This window comes from Pezoporus wallicus, unplaced genomic scaffold (genome assembly GCF_028554395.1).
Source record: "Pezoporus wallicus isolate ANWC-B61680 ecotype Strahan unplaced genomic scaffold, APGP_CSIRO_Pwel_v1 scaffold_7402, whole genome shotgun sequence".
Lineage (NCBI taxonomy): Eukaryota > Metazoa > Chordata > Aves > Psittaciformes > Psittacidae > Pezoporus > Pezoporus wallicus.
This window is the reverse complement of record NW_026641037.1, coordinates 1,065,030-1,083,964: the sequence shown is the minus strand read 5'-3', so window position 1 is coordinate 1,083,964 and position 18,935 is coordinate 1,065,030. Positions and strand designations below refer to the sequence as shown.

The 18,935-nt window shown below is 36.4% G+C and overlaps 1 protein-coding gene across 1 annotated transcript in view; it reads right to left on the bottom strand.

Annotated features, from left to right (window-relative positions):
* Positions 1–6,703: 6,703 nt before the first annotated feature.
* IFT80 (intraflagellar transport 80) overlaps positions 6,704–18,935 on the bottom strand; it is a 52,955-nt gene continuing 40,723 nt past the window's right edge. Inside the window, exons 12-19 of the mRNA XM_057421802.1 lie at positions 17,599–17,663; positions 16,673–16,808; positions 15,871–16,018; positions 14,958–15,129; positions 12,936–13,025; positions 12,666–12,838; positions 11,295–11,418; positions 6,704–8,518 (exon numbers count right to left, since the gene is read on the bottom strand). Coding sequence (XP_057277785.1) covers positions 8,405–8,518; positions 11,295–11,418; positions 12,666–12,838; positions 12,936–13,025; positions 14,958–15,129; positions 15,871–16,018; positions 16,673–16,808; positions 17,599–17,663 — 1,022 coding nt within the window. The 3' untranslated portion in view covers positions 6,704–8,404. The remainder of the gene's footprint in view (positions 8,519–11,294; positions 11,419–12,665; positions 12,839–12,935; positions 13,026–14,957; positions 15,130–15,870; positions 16,019–16,672; positions 16,809–17,598; positions 17,664–18,935) is intronic.

Sequence of the window (18,935 nt, the reverse complement as noted above, 5' to 3'; positions counted from 1 at the left end):
ATGTTCCCAGATGCTGCATAAAATCTTTGTATCTGGTTGAAGTGGCAACCCTGCTCTTACTGGAATGAAGATGAGCCCTTTTTTATATAGTGCAGGCAATAGAGGCAGCCAAAGGAGGAGGAAGAGGACGAGGAGGGCCTGAGACAGTTGTAACTCAGAGAATCCAGACCCAATCCTGACACACTTTCCCATCTGAAGCTTCTTGGGTTATGCTGACACGGGAGCAGTGCTGCATGCAACAAGGGAACCAATATTAGGACCTTTATAAAAACCAGCATCTGATGGGAAGACTGTTCTTCAATGAAATATGCCACATAATGGGGTAATTCTGTATCTTAAATAGCAACATAGAAATGAAGGACTCACTGCTGTATAGTTCTACTTTAATATTGCATTATTACTATTTTGCCCTCCTTGGGCAGAGCTGTCCTCCCTCTTTTCCCCAGCAAGGAGCCTGTGGAGGGACCAGGGAGAAGGAAAAGTTCATTTACACATGAAAAGGACAAGGAAGACTCATCTCTCCATGGTTCACTTCTGATCAACTCTTAAGCAGTCTGAACAAGGAAAACTTGGAAAAAGTGTGTGTTTTCTGTGGGACATTCACTGCCAGAATATACGTTGGGCAGATGCAGTAGAAAAAGCAACTTTCAGGACTGAAATATGACTTTGGATAAATCAATAGTTTTTCCTCAGCCTCCTTTTTCTATGCCAAAGTACTTGGGTCTAGGAGAACATTCTGAGAAGGAAAGATTGTGCATAAAATATGGCCCAGTTTGGTGCTATGCCCTTACTGGGGGATGGCTAACACAGTTTCTAAGAAGTCCAGCTGTCAATGAAAAATGTCTTAAATAGAAATCAAAGCATTATCATCTTTGGCCCATGGCACATCAGTCCCTGTGGTCATGCCCAAGCAAGTGGACACCAAAGACTGGGCAAGACTCACTCCTGTATTAAATTACTCAAGGTCAAGTCTGAAGCAATTCCATGGAGAGGTTTGAATAGCCTGTGCTCATGTCTATCTGCAGACAGTAGTCCTGTCAAGGTACTGGGTGCTTTTTACTGGAAAACTTTACATTAGCAAGGCAAATAATAAACACCAACAAAGGGCAGAAGTCATCTTGATCCTTACCAATACCACTGTTGAATTAGCTGGGAGTATCTAACTTAGTCCTTAGTTCTCCATTGATTATTGCTTCATGCACAATTACCCTGAGCTTCACCTGAGCTCTCCCCTTGAGACTGCAACCGGTTTGTGCTCAAAGACCTCATAAAATAACTTTCCTTTTTCCTAGCTTGAAGTTAGCACTTGGGGTGGAACTGAGGATCTTTCACAGCACATGGAGATGTACATATGAGCCCCCTTTTCCCTTTTTTGAAGACATACCTCAAAGTTTGATTTGAAGGTTTAATCTCAAAGAAAACCTGAATTCTTATTTAGTATAGAGATTAGATTATTTCCGAACGGCAGCATTCCAACTACCAGTTATTTCTTTACATAAAGAAAAAAATTCTTGCAGTCCCTTCAAAAAAGACAGAGAAGTAATAAAACATTATATGTTTTGTTCATCCATTTAATCTAATTGTTTCAGGCATCTTGCCTAGCTCTGTGCAGAGAATGAACATATCCCCCTCTTTCCCTGGAGATATCAGACCACCACATTTTCATATGCAGCACTCAGTTCTCAGTAGAAACATTCACAGCCAGGCAAAGGTACTTGAATTAAAACTATCAGTTTGCATTTCAGTATTCGGAATTTTATAGCATGGGGCAAATGTTGACTGAATTGCATGAATAAAATATACTTTGGAAATACAGATCTTTACATACAACCAATTTGTAAAAATTTTTCTTCTCCCCAACTTTCCCCCATACCATACAGCGTGAAATATCAGTGCAGAGGATGCATTAGTACATCAGATTTTAGAGGAAGGCAAAGAGCTGGTCCTAGGAGAAGACAGTAGCTAGACACTCAGGATAACTCCTGGGTAGATGATTGCCATGCTCTCTTTATATTAACACAGGGCTCAGTGCACAGTCATCTGCATATCCCACTGATTGCATAAAACCACAAGTAATGTTATATCCGTTGCAATTCCAATCATATATATATTCAGATGAGCAAGTAGAACACAACTGTATTTACAGAGTCATGAAACAGCTGATATTGAAGCCGCTGAATTAATGTGACATGGGATATATCTGATGTCACAAAAATAAAGAAATGGAAGTCTCAAGATTTCTGTGTTTAATATCAATCCGGAAATGTAAAAATCAATAAATTGCTTTTTCCCAATTGTCCCTCTACCTCTAGGCGATATAATCAAGAACGACATTTGTTTTAGAAAGCTTCTAGCTTTTCCATTATTGATTATTTACTATTTTGACTGTTCTGAAGTGAACAAGGCAACTGAAAACAATACAACTTTATCAAGCCAAGTTGGCTTCCTAGGACACCATGCTATAATGCAGATGAAATTTGTCCCTTTTTAGAGCAGCGGCAAACAGCTAAGTCCTGCTTGGGCTCTTTTGTGCTCACCAAGCAGAATTTTGCATTTTCTTCTGCAGTGATTTTAATCATTTTTAAGCAAACTAGTGGAAACCTGGTTCCGTGGGTGTTCTCACAGGTCTTGGTGGACTCTTTTGTAACCACATGCAGTCAGCTGCAGGGTTAGTACCTTACAGGAAATGCCAAAATCCAGCATGCTACAAGCTTCCAACCTGGGGGAAAAAGAGGAGGATACCAGGAGAGAAAGGTTTAGTCTCCTATGCACAGGACTCTGTGAGTCCAGCTGGATTACACACAGTCCATGAAGAGCAGCACATGCACACGCCTTTGCCAGGACTTGGCCACAGTCATCAAGGATTTAACATCCTGCAGTGCCTATTTTCTCCATTTTTCCTTCCATGGTTAACTCTTTTCAAAGTATCTTTGACCTTGCCTTTGTTTCTAGATATATCAACCCTATAATCTTCTTTTCAATTGACTATATCAATATTAATTCACAAAGTAAAATAGAACTTATGCTCTCTTGTGGTTATGAAATAGTTGGCCTTGGGTTTTTTATTGTAAATTCTTACTTCCATGGATGTGCAAGATAAAAACACAGTTGGCAGATCTAATCCCCACAGTCATCAATATAAATCAACCAATAATTGAAATGGGGTAAAATCATGACATGTATCTATTTTGCACTTACACAGAATTTTATATGTTCTATTTTGAATAGAAATGAATATGCAGATTGGTTAATTTATATGGAAAACCACTGATTATCATCTGGAATGAAAGTAGGATGACTCATGACAGCTTTGGAAAAAAACGATGAACAATGGAGTTCTTCACTGACCATTCATTGCAGATGTGTCAACCCTCAAAAACTGTAATTCCTGGAAGAGCAACAATTTGCAATGGTTTATATGTCGGAGGCTTGCATGCTCCAATCACTTAATGAAAGCTCAGAAAGTAGAAGTCTCCTAGTTTATTTTAAGAAGCAGTGTCCTCACTGCATGAGTGTTTTTCTTCATGGATCCATCACTAGGCAGACTACACCCATTTCCAAGTACTTTTCATTTTTCCATACCTCAACATTTTATTTAAGGTTTAAAGTGGGAAGGCTGCAGCAGATATGAGCTCCTTGCAAATGGGCATTAGCTCTTCAATACCTCTTCAGCTGAGCCCAGCAGATAGCATAGATTATCACAGAATCCTAGAATGGTTTGGTTTGGAAGGGACCTTAAAGACCATCTAGCACCAACACCCCCGTCACTGGCAATGACACCTTCCACTGGACCAGGTTGCTCAAAGCTGTGTCCAACCTGGCCTTGAAAACTGCCAGGGATGGGGCAGCCAGAGCTTCTCTGGGCAACCTGTGCCACTGCCTCATCATCCTCACTGAAAAGAATTTCTTCCTGATGTGTAAAGTAAATCTCCCCTCTGTCAGTTTAAAGCCACTCCCCCTTGTCCTATCCCTATGTGCCCATGTAAAATGTCCCTCTCCAGGTTCCTTATCGGCCTTTTTGGGCACTGGGAGGCTTCTTTAAATTGTCCCTGGAGCCTTCTCTTGTCCAGACTGAATAACCCCAGCTCTCTCAGCCTGTCTCCATAGAAGAGGTGCTCCAGCGCTTGAATCATCTTCGTGGCCTCCTCTAGACACACGTTAGCAGGCCACATCCTTCTTGTGTTGGGGGCCGCACAGCTGGACGCAGCACTGCAGGGCAGGTCTCACAAGAGTGGAGTAGAGGGGAAGAATCACCTCCCTCAACTGGCTGGTCATACTGCTTTTGATATAGCCCAGAAGAATCTTTTCATTTGGGAGAATCTTTAATGGTATATCTGTGAATTTCTTGTGTCATGGTTAAGCTGCTTGATTAATCCTGTAAGCCTCAAAAGCTTGTAGCTGCAGGAAGGGCATCATTCTGGCAAAACTTGAGATTAACATCTTGCCAAAATGATGCCTTCTATTTTATAAATGATGAAAATCCCTGTTATTTTTTTTTTTGAAAGCTAAATGGTATCTTTACAGGTGCTGGGCTCAGCTGAAGAGACGGCTTGGTCCTGTTGCCAGCTTGCACAGGTGTGCCGGATGACTACGGGATGACTTCACCTGTCGATAAGGGAATAACACCACTGGGAATCTTCATCAAGCACCATGACATTTATTGTTTATTGGTTTGGGGTTTGAAAACCTTTAGAGTTATGACTCGTCAGCCTTTCCAGTGTCTGACTGCATTATGTGCATTAACTTCATAGAATCCAAAACCAAACTTTGCAACATTGCGAAACACATTACTCCCATCTGCAGATGGAAGAAGTGAGGCAGTGAAAGGCCACAGCAAAGCCACAATCAAAGCCTGTTAACTCCCAGACCCCTTAACTGCTGTTACCTCTCATCTACCTCAAAGATGCTTCTATGACACAACTTCTGTCCTCTTCTACAAATTGGATATACCCAGAGTTATCTTACATGCAGAATCTTTTAGAGATGAACAATTACTTTCCTGAAGTAGAAAATGGTTATATATATACTGCAAAATTAAGTTTTCATGTCAGGTAATTCAAAACTTCATAGTTTTCCAAAGGATAAAATCCCACAGACAAATGAAGACCTCAAAGTCTTATTGCCTTCAATACCAAAACACAAAAAATATTTTTCCTTCTTCCTCTGAACTATCAAAAATATGCAAACCATAAAAAAATTAAGCTAGAGGTAAAAATGAAGAATGTTTCTTTAACCAATTGCATTACCTGGAATAGTTGCAAACCACAGTTAAACCATGGTGTAAAGCAAGATTAAAGCAGCAATTTCAAATTATTGGGTTTTTTTCCCCACAAATTCAAGAGGATGTTTCTAAAACAGTCTTTCCACTGTTCTTCATTGCAGTCACCACTAGCAACCACCAGTAACTTCTCTTAGAAGTGTATGGTGGCTGCTAGACTTCATAAATATAGAACTGTCCACAGGGAACCGAAACAACCTCTGTCCATAACCCAGCAGATGAGGGACAATGCATGAAGACTGGGAAGTAAAAATGGGTGTGCTCCAATGCAGGGAAGGGTATGGCTTACCTTAATGGATTATTTAGGTTAGTCCCCATTACATGTCTAGAATGAGGGGTGGTGAAGGAATCTGTATTTTTATGTCATTTCCCAAGGAGAGATAAATGCAATGTTTCAGAGTTTAAGACAGAAATGCTACCTAATACACACAACTTTTTTTTTTGTCAGTATATTGCTTTCCTAATTAATTTATGGCTTTTAAACACTCAACTTTTACCTCACTTAAAGATACATTTTTCACATTTCCATTTAAATCTCCCTTCTTAACACCAGGTCAAACTGTGGTCAAGGTCAAACAAAGCTCGCAAACTACAACACCCATCCTGCTGTGGTAAATTTGAATATATTTGAATAAATGATCCATCACAACAGCATGTAAACCAATTACATTTCAATCATATTAATCCATTCTTAAATTGGTTTATGATGCTTTGAATTAAACAGTCAATAATTAAATAGTGCGCTATTTTTAAAATAGGTATACTTAAATCATTGAAGAATCAGTATTCTTGCACTGGACAATAATGCAAGCAGCAACTGAACAGCCATTTTATTTACAGCTCTGAAAGGTTTTAAATCAGGGTTTGGAAAAAGGCAATATGATATAAGCATAAGAAGTAGGGTAAAAGTAGTTTTGTCTTTCTACTTGCTAATACACCAATCTTATCTGAATACATCAAAGATGGCCCTCTGAAGCAGGTACACAGGCTTTTTGCAGCTTGTTATAAATGTATCCTTCAGGTACTTTTACTTAAATAGATGACATTGAACAAACTATTGAAAATGCCTGAAAACAGGCACAGACAAACGCAATGCAGAACTTTAAAACCCCCAGAGAAACTAGCACAAAATTACCTTGGACTGGACAGATGGTACTTTCCTTGGAATGGCAAGTGCAGTATGTGAAAATGCTGCAACAATTGCAAGTAAGCCACATATGAACGTTATCTTCTGAGAATATTCTAAAATTCAGATTTCATAACAAAGGTTGGAATTGCACCAAGTTACCTGCTTATTAGAACCTGATGAAAGAAAGAATAACCAGTGCTTGTTTTGATTTGTTTTCTATTTAACACACAGATGCTCAGCATAGCATGTAGTTCAGGACTGGACATGCATGGAAATAAAATAGATCTGACCATTGATAAATACTGTAAGGTCTTTATTGTGTTTTGGCCTAGGAACTAAACAATCTTTCCCACCACCTACAAATACAGCACTTCTCATCACCACTGAGATATGGAGAACCTGATGTATCACTTTCTGTGAATGACACTGACATCAGCCTGAACAGCAGTCAGTGTGGTAAGTGTGGCACCCATTCCTCTGTTTTATCTCAGTCTATGCAACAGTTAGTTGTTGCACCAGGCATTTTTAAGAAGCTGAGTGAATTTGCTGTCTCTGCTGTACTTCCAACTGGTCCAAGAGTAAAAGAGCAAGACTGAGCTGAAACCCTGACTTTGTACTACCACTAGACCAGTCTTCAAAACCTGCTTTTGTTGCACTATGTTGCATCTGAGCCAGGCATCATAAATTTAACATTAGACACTTGCCATTAGTGATATTTTGAACTCAATTCTGGAACTAGTAAATGCTTTCTGCAAGTCAATGGAAGGTGAAGGTGTTCACTTTGCCATGTGTCAGTACACCAGAATACTGTAGAGCTTCGGATGAGCTACATCAAAAATGTTGTTTTATTTAGCAGTCAAATAAATCAATGCAGATCACCTAATGCATCATGTATTAGATACATATTTTAAAAAAACTTGTTTTTATTAAGAATTTTGTGAACTATGAAAGCAGTGTCACATAATAATTCACAAACCAGAAAAAAATTGACAGATATACAGATATTTAACATTTGGATGGCAACATTTGAAAAGATACAATGTCAATTATGAAAAACCTGCTCACATATTTGTAATGCAAAGGGCTTCTGCAAATAACATCTAACATATGCAGCCACTTTCATATGTAAATCAAAAATATATCTTGATGAAATAACACAAATGTAAAAACAGTTTTTTCAAATCAAGTGCTTTGGGCAGAAAAAAATAAATAGAAAGCTCTTCTTTATTTGAAATTAGTATGATATATGAACCTTAAGGAAGCTTCCAATAACACTGCCAATTATATGTGTTGGACACTACAAAACCAACCAACAATGCTGGCTGTTAACTTCAGGCAACATTCAAAGCACATTGCATAGTATTTTAAACAATTTATCTCAGAAAATATCATTTATTGATAGCTTGCTAGTGACAAACCTTAGTTGCTGAAGTAATAAAAAGATCTATTAAAGAACTTGCTCATACATACATACTAGCAGAAATATGTAGTACCCCAACCATGAATAAAATATTCTTTTGTACTTTATAGGTGCAAGCTGTTTTAATTTTCAACACTGACAGCTCGCTGAATTTGTTTTGGGGCAATTTAAACAAGTCTTTTCAGAGGTCCCTGAGGTTGCAGAAATAACCAAACTACTCAACTAGGTGCTTAGAAAGGAAAATAGGTATTTAAATTAGAGGCAACCAAGGTTAAATAATTTTAGTGACAATTAAATTTAAAAGCCACTAACAGAAAGACAGTCAATTTCCCTTTTTTCTCATACATGTATTGTGGACTACAGCATAGCTACTCCCTAGAGCATTAGAACAAAAACCCTGCTCAAAATGAGACTGTAGTAAGTAAATAATTCTGCCTGCCTTACAACAGTTAACAAGAACTACATTGATTCTCACTCCTGTTCCCCAGAAAACTTCTGCTGTGGCTTTTTAATGTTTGGAAAAATATGCCAGTACAATATATTCGAGAAGCACTTATGAAGGTGACCAAAAGGGCAGTTATTGCTGTACAGTTACACTAGCTCTCACCGCAGGACTGGCTGCTGCTCGTTCTCTTTCTTTAGCAATTTCCATCTCTATTTTGGCTTTGATTTTATTCCAATCAACTTCCAGCTGTAAGAACAGAAAAGTGAGTACGCAGAGGTCAACTAACATATACAGAGAGGTCAAACGGATACATTAACAGGACAATTGTAAGTTATAATGACAAAGTGACCGTACCAATCATATAGTTCTTCACATATAAGTGACAACTTATACAAATGGATATTAATGTATGAATGCACAGCTGAGTTCTAACAAACTGAGCTTTCCCCGTTAAAATAAAACAAGCTTGACATACTTGAACAAATACTAATACATCTCATTGTGTCTGGCAAAAACCCTCCATTAAAATGCAAAAAAGAACTTCAATCAACTTGTATCTAATTTAAATATAATGACATCTGTGTCCTATTACTGAGGATATAGCCCTTTATCAATAATACATGCGGCGGTGCCTTTTGACTGCACCGGAAGTCCACCAAGTAAACTGATAGCATATTACACTAGTTATCTGATATAACAGAAATCAGATTTCTGCTTTAAATTTGTCTTCTACATCAATAAATGTTTTAGCTGTATCTTGGCATTTCTCCAGCTGCAGAAAATTGTCATCTTCTGGTTGTATTATATTTCAGTGAAACTTTAGACAATCGATATAGTACAGTATCTCCAGTACAGTGGGGTACAACAGTAATCTTTCTTTCCAAAAGTGCTTGACAAGAATGGATCATGGTGCATTTGATGACTATAAAAATAAAACCAAAACTGGGCAACAAAGTAGTTGCAAACTTCAGTTTCATTGCTGGAGACTTAAGACTTTCAAAGATGGGATGGGAAAAGAATCTCAGCTGCTGCACAGGGAATTTTCAGGGTAGTTGCTACACTGTTAACTAAGTCATGAAATAAAAGGGAAGTTTCTCTATGAGGAAAGATGTAACTGCAATCCCCACATTCTCATGTGAAAAGGTCAATTCAGGATGCATTTACTGAGTCCAGATGCTTTGGATCTGATGACTGAAATCTTTATGGCACTCTAAAAATTAATGTGTTTGCTTTAACAGAAGTCACACAGATGCTGAACATACCACATATAGGGCTAATCCTGCCATCCAGCCCTGAGAGCTACTTGCCAGTGAAGCCAACAACCCCTGCCAGTGACGTCTAGCAACTGCCAAGATATGGATTCTCTGTATATAAATTACACCCATAATACTTCATATATAAAGACGTGAGATATAACAATGAAGCACATTGTTTAGATTCTGTATCTGATCGCAGGTCAGTGCTTTCAGCTACAGTACAGAAATGAGGTAAAAACTCCTTACTTAAGCCTCAAGGAACTTTAGGTGGTGCAAGGAAAACTGAGACCTCTCTTTTTCCCTGAGAAGGAACAGCGGCACCAAATCTTGCTTTTCTCTTCAATGCTCTTCACATTTCCTACTACCTTTGCTATACCAGTCTGACAGGCTGCATTAAGAATTTAGTTACCACTGTAGCCAAGAGCTTTAAAATCCACTTTATTAAGCAGGTCACATCCTAGTTTCAGATCCAGACAACAAAACCTCCAAGAACATAGATCCAGGAACATTCTGCAGTTCAAGACCAAGTTTCAAGACTGAGTGTGAGATGAAACAAGCTCCACTGCTCACAATTTGTCACTGACAAGGTGTTATTGCTAAGGAAACCTTCCAGAAACCATGGCTTTCTTGATGATTCCAAGATAAGACAGTATTATCTACAAAGTCTCTTTCAGAAGCATCAGGGGATTAACATCATTTTTTCTCAATATTGGATTTAAACTATGTAGAAGACATACTTCCAGTATAGCAGTCAAAACTGCTCCATAGTAAGAGTGCTTGCAATCTGTTCTGCTATTTTCCTGTATTTTCTAGGTAAAGTACTGCAGAATGGTTCATTGAAGAGCTAGATATTGTGCAGACTTTTATTCTTGTTTAGGAAATGAAACATCCTTGGACTTGCTAACATCTAATGACTTACATTAGATATTAAGCTTTACTGAAAGTGTAATAGGCACTGTCCAATTAAATGATCTCAGCTAACAGCTCTGATGTATTTCTTCATTCATCAGCGGGATGCAAAGATCTGAGACAGTCAAAGTACACATCTCTCTTCATTAGCTTCACCCTAAGAATGCTTAGCAACAGAGCAAGGGGAAGAGCAGGAAGGATGTAAGGGCTACCCAATGGAATTGCTGTCTAAGGTGCACATGTGGATGCCTCTCATAAAGAAAATGTGCAGAAGTACTTGAGCAGAATCTAAGCTACTTCTGTCTTATGAACTATTAAGATCTGTCCTCAGTCTTTAAGATCTGTGAAATGCTAGTAAATGAAAATGACCTACTGATGATGGAGATGGTTTCCAGAGGTTGGATGAAATTGTATATTTAGCTATTTATCATACTTGGCAGAACAATTCATAGCTCACTCTTAATATGTATATATGGATATCTTCAAAGTTTGTTATTGCTACTATCCATAAAAATACGTTAAAATACTGAAGACATTTTAGAGGTACACATTCAACCTGCCTGTCTACCTCCCTGTTCACAGGAAAGAACTATGCCTTCGTTTATGTAATTCTTGCCATTTACTAAATATATACATACCATATTTGTGCCTTCAAATAAAATACATGCACAGCTAATGCTAGCCAAGTAGCCACACATCAAGCTATGGACTTGTACTCAGATGCAAAATCTTAAGATTTGTACCCACATTTGAACCAAGGGAAAAAAAATATCAGAACAATTTCCCCCACTGTCCCAAACCAGCTACAGAGAACAGACTGACCTAAAGCTGCGAGAATAATTCTGAGGAATACTTACACCTTCTGCGTATTGCAAAAATCTTTTGTTTGTTTCTTTCCTACCAAAGTCCTCCAGGAACTTTTGTCGATAAGCCAGGACTGTGTCAACATGTGTCTTGTGCTTTACTGCTAGTTCTAGGGCCCTGGAATAAAACAGAAATGGGTTTGTCAGGCTATATAAATGCTCTGGCGCAACTACAATCACCATGGTTTTGCAAAACAATACGCTGAAAAGTGTTTGAGCTGCAGGCAAAGATTCCTAATCTATAGTGTCAAGTAGTTTTACATTAGTATCAGTCACAGGAGATTAATAAAAGTAGCCAGTGAAGGAGACCATCTACTTTATGATACATACTGTGAAAAATAGCTAGCAACTATTTCTGTTGACAACCTCATCATATCATCAGAATTTGACAATAGGAGCCTTTTTAGTTCAAGAAAATAAACCAGAATAGTTAGAGTTCAGCACTCTCAATATAAAGGGGCAAAAGTAACAATTTTTAATAATTTCATTACAGTCAGGAATCGCTTCTGAACAGAGTCATAGTACATATCTATGGTGTATGCTACACAGCATTTATGAATATTCAGTAAGCGGTACAGATTAGCTATTGGATTAGCATAATTGAACACTCTCCCATCTGCTTTGTTCTCAATGGCATAAGGAATACTTGGTGTGAGGCATTCCTGCCCATGGCAGGGGGGGTGGAACTAGATGATCTTATGGTCCTTTCGAACCCAAACTATTCTGTGATTCATTCTATGATTCTGTGATTGATCTGTACAGTTTTTAGATGATACATATTAGGCAACATAATAAAAAAACAGTTATGTAGGAGAAAAAAACCCACAACTTTTTGTCCACAAAGATAAAAATATAATAGCAGAGAAATTAGTAGTAAATGGCCTCAGAAGATTCTGTTAGAAAATGTGCGGTTTTGTTTAAAGGAGAAATTCCTACTTTGCTTTTTCAGGCCTAATTCATACTTCATCCACCTACACAGTGCTGGGAGTCTGAATAGCCACGTATCTATTTTTAGCAACAAGACATTTCAAAATAGCCTTAATTCTTTGAGGGTCACATACAGCTTGAGGTATCACTAAAGACGTTTCTGTGTTAACAATAATGAAAAAGCAAAATGTTATTTAAAAATACTTCCAAGCATGCTTTGGACTTTAATCACAGAATACTCGTATCTTCTAAATATGACGGAAAGTTACTTCACTGGTTATTATCAGCATATGATTTAATCCATCCTTTTACAGCTCTGGGCAATTACAAATAAGAAATTAGTCAGCTAAGTATCTGCAATAAAGCAAGTGTCTTGAATAATTTACAGTCACCTCAGTAAGACTGCTTATAAACATACTGTGTTTGAAGAAATACTACCTATCCCAATTATAAAGATTAATGTTGACTTGAATAGCTTGATAAATAAGGCCTGTCTGAAGAAGCAGGGTTTCAGCTTCTTGGCTGTTTCCACTGAAGAGCAGCATATGAGCCATCCTGGATTCTTTTGATGGCAGATCTTTGATGGAATTGATATACAGAACTTTGTCAATCTGTTAATGAGAGGTACAATAATTTAATAAGAGAAAGTAATTATTAAAATTAGATTTACAACAATTTAACTGGAAATAAATAAGTCCTTTTTCTCACCTTACCAATTGATGCATAGGCGACTTCTGCTGTAGCCATCTCTTTGTTGGCAACTGCCATAGCTGCTAAACATGTCCACATAGTTTGATCCTGGAATTTTAACAGAAATGCAACTCCTAAAACTCCTAAAATATTTATTACTGTGCTAAAAATACTTCTCACAGGAAGTATACAAGTCCTAAAATAATTATAACAATACAACATTTCTCAGTGTGAGATTTTCGGCATTTTTTGATCTAAGCCTCGTATTAGAAACTCGCTACTTAGTTATTTCTCAGAACTCCTTCATTACAAAAGCACTGATGTTGTGAGCAGCTGAGACTGCCAGTGTGGCTAAATGAATCCTTAGCTTTTAGCATCTCAGCCAGTAACGAACTCTTGCATAGTATCACTCTATCACCTCATCATCGGTTTCGCTGTCACTACTTGTGGAACTATGCTGGAAACCAAAGCAGTGGCTGTAGTTAGAAAAATTATTTTAACCTGGCTAACCACGGAACCACGGATGCTGATAATAACTTATAAACATACTACAAATGAAAGAGAAAAGAAAATAATTGCGTAAGGGTAGAACAATTAACCTGATGAGGCTGTTAAGAGCTTCAAAAGTTCTGTCTCCTTTACTATTTTCAGTACATTTTATATTTAGAATTAAGAATTAGGAAAAATCAGTAGTAATAATAATATTGCAACCTTGCTATGGTCAATAACAAATTTGAAAATAAACACTTTGCAATGTGAATTGGTTTTTAGAGGCAGCATAGGATTACTATTGATCTAAATCAGAATACACAGCTACACTGAGTATGGTCTAAAAACATACTCCCATGCCCTGTCTCACAATTGCTTTTGTATGAAACAAAACTGATAAGACCCACTGAAGCTAATGACATACAGTAATTTAGCCCAAGGCTGTGGTTTCACTATCACCGTCTCTGCCTGTGCTCCTTCTCTGGCCGTGTTTTCCTACTCTTTACCATGATTCAGGGTAATATAAATCTTCCTGCTGGTAGCCTGTAATTAGGGAGAACTAACGTTGTTCAGAGATGCTCATTAATGATGCTCATAATATCATCATGCTTCTCTTCCCACTTCTGTATTATTTAGAAAATAAGGTAGTAAAATGCTGAAAGTTCAGCCTGACAAATTTTCTAGAAATTTTTCACTAGCAATTCTTGTTATTCCCTCTTTCCTCAGATAGTCTGTTTTCTTGTTACTTACTGGAAATACTTTGAACTGTATATTGCCACCTGACAGAGACATTTTATTTTTGAAGATGATGAATTTAGATAACTCAAAAAAGTTGACATAATGCTGTAGCTGAAATTCGAAATCCCAGTACCCACTGCCCAATACTGGAATAAAAACCTATTTTGAGTACCACTCAAAAGTCATTATACAATCCAAGTTATTGGGATCTGTATTGATTTAATAACGCAAATACAAAAATATATGAAATACATATTTAAGGTTATGATAATCACATGAAAGTGCTAAACTCTTTTCTAGAAGTAAAAGGGGGAAAGGAAGCAGGGTTGTGGGGGGATTTTTGTTTGCCTGTTTAAAAGACTGCCAGACTCACCTCATCTCTTGCTGTTGCCTAGATACATACAAAAGCAAGCAAAGGAAAACAAAACAAAACCAAGTGAAATAAAAATATGAAAAAATACAAGGCAACTGTGGAGATGCAGATAATTTTTAATCAGTTATATTAAAGCCTAGTCCTGAAAATCTAAGCTTATTACCAACTTCTCTGTGTACCTGTGTTCAATCAATCTGGACTCTGTTATGAATAAAAATAAGAATTTTTATTATGTAGAGCAAAATTTGCAAAATTGTCTATGTTATATGACATAAATATGAAAAATACAATTTTTCATCACCAACCCCCAAATAATCAGCAACAGAGCACAAGAATGGAGATGTAACATCTGATATGCAATTATCATTATTAAAGTAATACCGGAAAACATAAATATTACAGTGAAATTACATCTGAACATTCCAAAGAATTAGGATTACCTTTGCAAAGCGACACAGTCTAACAGCATCTTCCCATTTAGAACTACTAACATATTCATGAAGAATCGCAGGATAAGGCGAAATATTAAGGTGAATAAGTGAACCATCTGCTCTTCTAATTGTTATCAGATTTCCTATAAAATGTACAATCTGGGGATTTTTGCTAAATTCTCTGGGTAGAGAAAGAAAGGTAAGTTAATATTCACTTCTTTCTTACTGAAAATACTATTAAGAATTTAGAGAAATCTTTGTTTCAAAATAACAACATGATTATACTTCATTTTCAGAGTATGTAAGAATCTAACCACCTAGTTATTTAACAGTTGAATCCAACAGGCAGTTGTAATGTTCTCTAGGAATAAAGTTATAGTTAACCACATTCAATGGCTGTAAGGCAAATGCCAGCTGGGTATATGTGAAACAATTTTCAAATACATTTTCCAGTAAAAAATACTTGGGCTCTCATCACTCTTAGGAGGATATCATTAATTCAGGTAGTCTTCATGAAGAATTTCACAATGCATACAGGCTGAAGTAAACATGTAAAGTAAACATGCTGAACTGGAAATAATATTATCTGTGACCCAGTATCTCAATACTTTAAACAGATCTTTTCTATTTTTTATACAAACTACTAAAGCAATATTTCATGAGACATGATTATTTTTGCTTTTGCATCAAGATGTTATTGTACTCTTAAACTGTGTATCGTCATTTCAACTCCAAACTTTATGATATACCCTATAAAACACTTCTTCCTAATTTCCTAATCATAAATAGTAATATGAAAAGAATTTTTAAAGTTGCACACTAGTTTCTACTTTAATTGCCAAAATTAACATAATTTTTTAAAGAATGAGTAAAAAAGCTAAAATATATACTACTATGACTTTGATCAAAAAGGATATATTACCTTGCCTCATTTTCATACAGAGTTTTTGGCAAAAGATCTTTATCTACATAGACTGTGTTGGGGTAGTACCAGACTGTAAAACGCGTATCTTGAATCCCACAAAGAATGTTAGATGTGTCATTCCAAGCCAAAGTTTGAACCATTGTCCCTTAAAGATAACAGAATAATACGCATTTCCACAAGAAAATTCAAAACCAAGGGACACTTCTCATACTGTACTAAAAGCATAATTATTGTTTGGGTTTAGGACCTTTTATAAGGACTGTTTTTCACCACCTAGTTTGTAAGGTAACCTCTTACAAACCTTCAGCCAAATTCACTTCTCTTTCTGAAAGTTCTTTTCATAATAAAGTTTTCTGCACTTAATTGTAAGACTTGAAATAAAAATTAACTCAATGGTCAGACTGCACCTTCGCACTTACTGGATCAGGCACCCGTTTACGGCATTTCAACTTTTAATTAAAAATATTATGAACTTCAGAGTTCTGCATTTGCAAGAAAAATGACTGAAAAATTCTGTATTGAGTAATTCTGAGGAATACATCCTTCTCCCATATCCTTTTAGCTGCTTGCTCTGGAATGCAACAACCAGCACCTTACATGTAACTGATATAAAAATTATCAGGACTTAGATAAAATGTACTAAAGTGGTTTCTGTCACTATCTTATGAAAGCCACAGGACTATTTCTAATATTTCAAGTCCAATTTTATGATTAAAATAAAAATTTTGACTACTTTACTAAAAAAAAAATCTATTTTCCTGACAGCTTGTACTTAAACATTATTTTGAATTTTTCTTACCTATTTTGACAATCTTCTGTTCTTTTCCAAACCGTTTAACTGAAGTAATGTAAAGATCTCTGTTCTTATCAATAAAAGCTATTTTTCTTTCACTTGTAAGTCCTTTCTGGTCTAAAGCTATCTCTACAATTTCTGTCTGAAAAGGAAAAAGAAAATATCTTGAGTTTTAGTTTGAATATTTGTATCCCAGCAAGCATGTGATATACAAACGAATGAATGCTTTACTAAAGACCAAGGCACAAAACTCTTGAAAAACTGGACCATGAAGACACTGTGTATTCTCTGTTTGTATGAGGCATTCTATAAATGAATTTCATGCAGGTTAAACCAAAACTGCAACAGAGCAGTTCAGGAATTTACTACAAAACTACAGAAATACAGGTGGCATTCTCAAAGCAAAAGCTGCCTAAAAGATGCTTTCTCTCTTAAAAATATGCTGACTAATTTTGCTTTTTTTGGATAGCAGGGGAGTGAAGAAAAGTAAAATGCAGTTCAGGCAACAATTTTTATTTTAAGTAAAATCTGTAAAAGCTCGGACTGAAGACAGACTTCTCTGATGTTCTTTTTCTTTTCTTCAGTATTGACAACAGGTCAGCGCTGATAAAAGTTGGAGTACATGCACAGGAAATTCAGTTGATCAGTTTTAGTGCATAACAAAACAATTTACCTGTAGTTTCAAACTCTTATGTGCACAGGAAACATGCCAGTAACTGAACACAACTTATAGTATGTCCCTTTGTACATCAATGCTGCATGAAGAATTTGGGGTTTTTTTTATTATATAAGAGTCAGCTAGAGTTGTCAAGCTCCTTTCTATTCAGACTGTAAACCTTTAATAGCTTATTAGACCCATTACTGGGGAAACCCACTATTGATTCTTAATTTCAAAATATAATTAAAAAGACACATTATATCCTTCACCTTACCTTATGGGTTAGAGGCTTTCCATCACCCAATGGCTTTCCAGATAAAGCTTCAAATACGTAGATAACTGAAGAAAAAAAATTATATGGTTTATTAGTTAAAAGCAACAGTTCTTAATAGATGTTTTCAAGCAGTTCTTTTCCTTTATAGAGCATCATTTACCGCCAAGTGTGTGCTAGATTTACCAGTGACTTTCATACTCTGGTGAAAAAAGACTATTACTTTGGGGAAAATGTAACCACCATAGTCTGCTGAGCTTAGGGACAGTCTCATTTTGCAATCAGACTGACCTGAGAAAATCCTCAAATATTATTTTCAGAGCATAGATAGCCATTGAAATATAAGATTATGGACTGAAAGAATTGAGAAAACTAAGGTTTTACTTCCTGTCACAGCTCAAATGGTTACTTACAGAAATGATACTAAGTTCTATCTGATGCAAGTCTTTACTCTTCATTCTGAATAAATTAATGTTACCAAGGCTGACAGATTTACTCAATCTTAACCCACAACTTTGATTAGCATGTAAGTTGAGGAAACAATACCATTAACTGATACATTTTCCTACAGGAATTAGTATCAAATATATAGAAAGATGTCCTTTGAACTACTGAGAAAAACATTCTTCAGAAGAATTCTGTATTTTGTTAATAATTGCTCTATTTTTTATTTTTAATTCTGTGATTCCTAGGCCTATTTTCTTCCAGGACAGTTTAGGGTTTCTGCTTGTCATTAATAAATTTACAACTGGCTTCCTCAAAAAGTATTTACTTTACCTAGATATATTTGAATCTTATTATTTGATTTTGCATTTGTTTCACTCTTTTGCTGTCCCACCCTCAGAAAAAAATCTTCTCAACACCCCCAAAACCATCATCATCTGTATTTCTGAGATATGCAGTGAAGACTCATATTTGCAAATTGTCTAAAAATAGTTTCTCTGTGTTTCAGTCTATATGTATACATACACACACGTGATGCACACACATCCATACATACTTTATAAATAGTCTGCAAATAATATACACAAAAATTCAGACAGATGTATCTAAACCTACAGTAACATTATGAGGAACATCAGCTGTAACTTAAAGCACATGATTCCATGCTAGTTCCTAGAAAACACTGATGTGACAGAAACATTTCAGCTGTTCAATAATGCTTCTCACCTGTAGTTTCAACACATTACCTGTAAGTATACAATATAGGATGAATATACACCATCATTCCAAAGGATGGCGATGTTAACACGTTAATGCTGCTGTGCATCTTTCACCAGGATGCAGGATGTTTGTTTGAGGTCAAAAAAAAAACCAAACAAACCAAGAAAACCCAACAA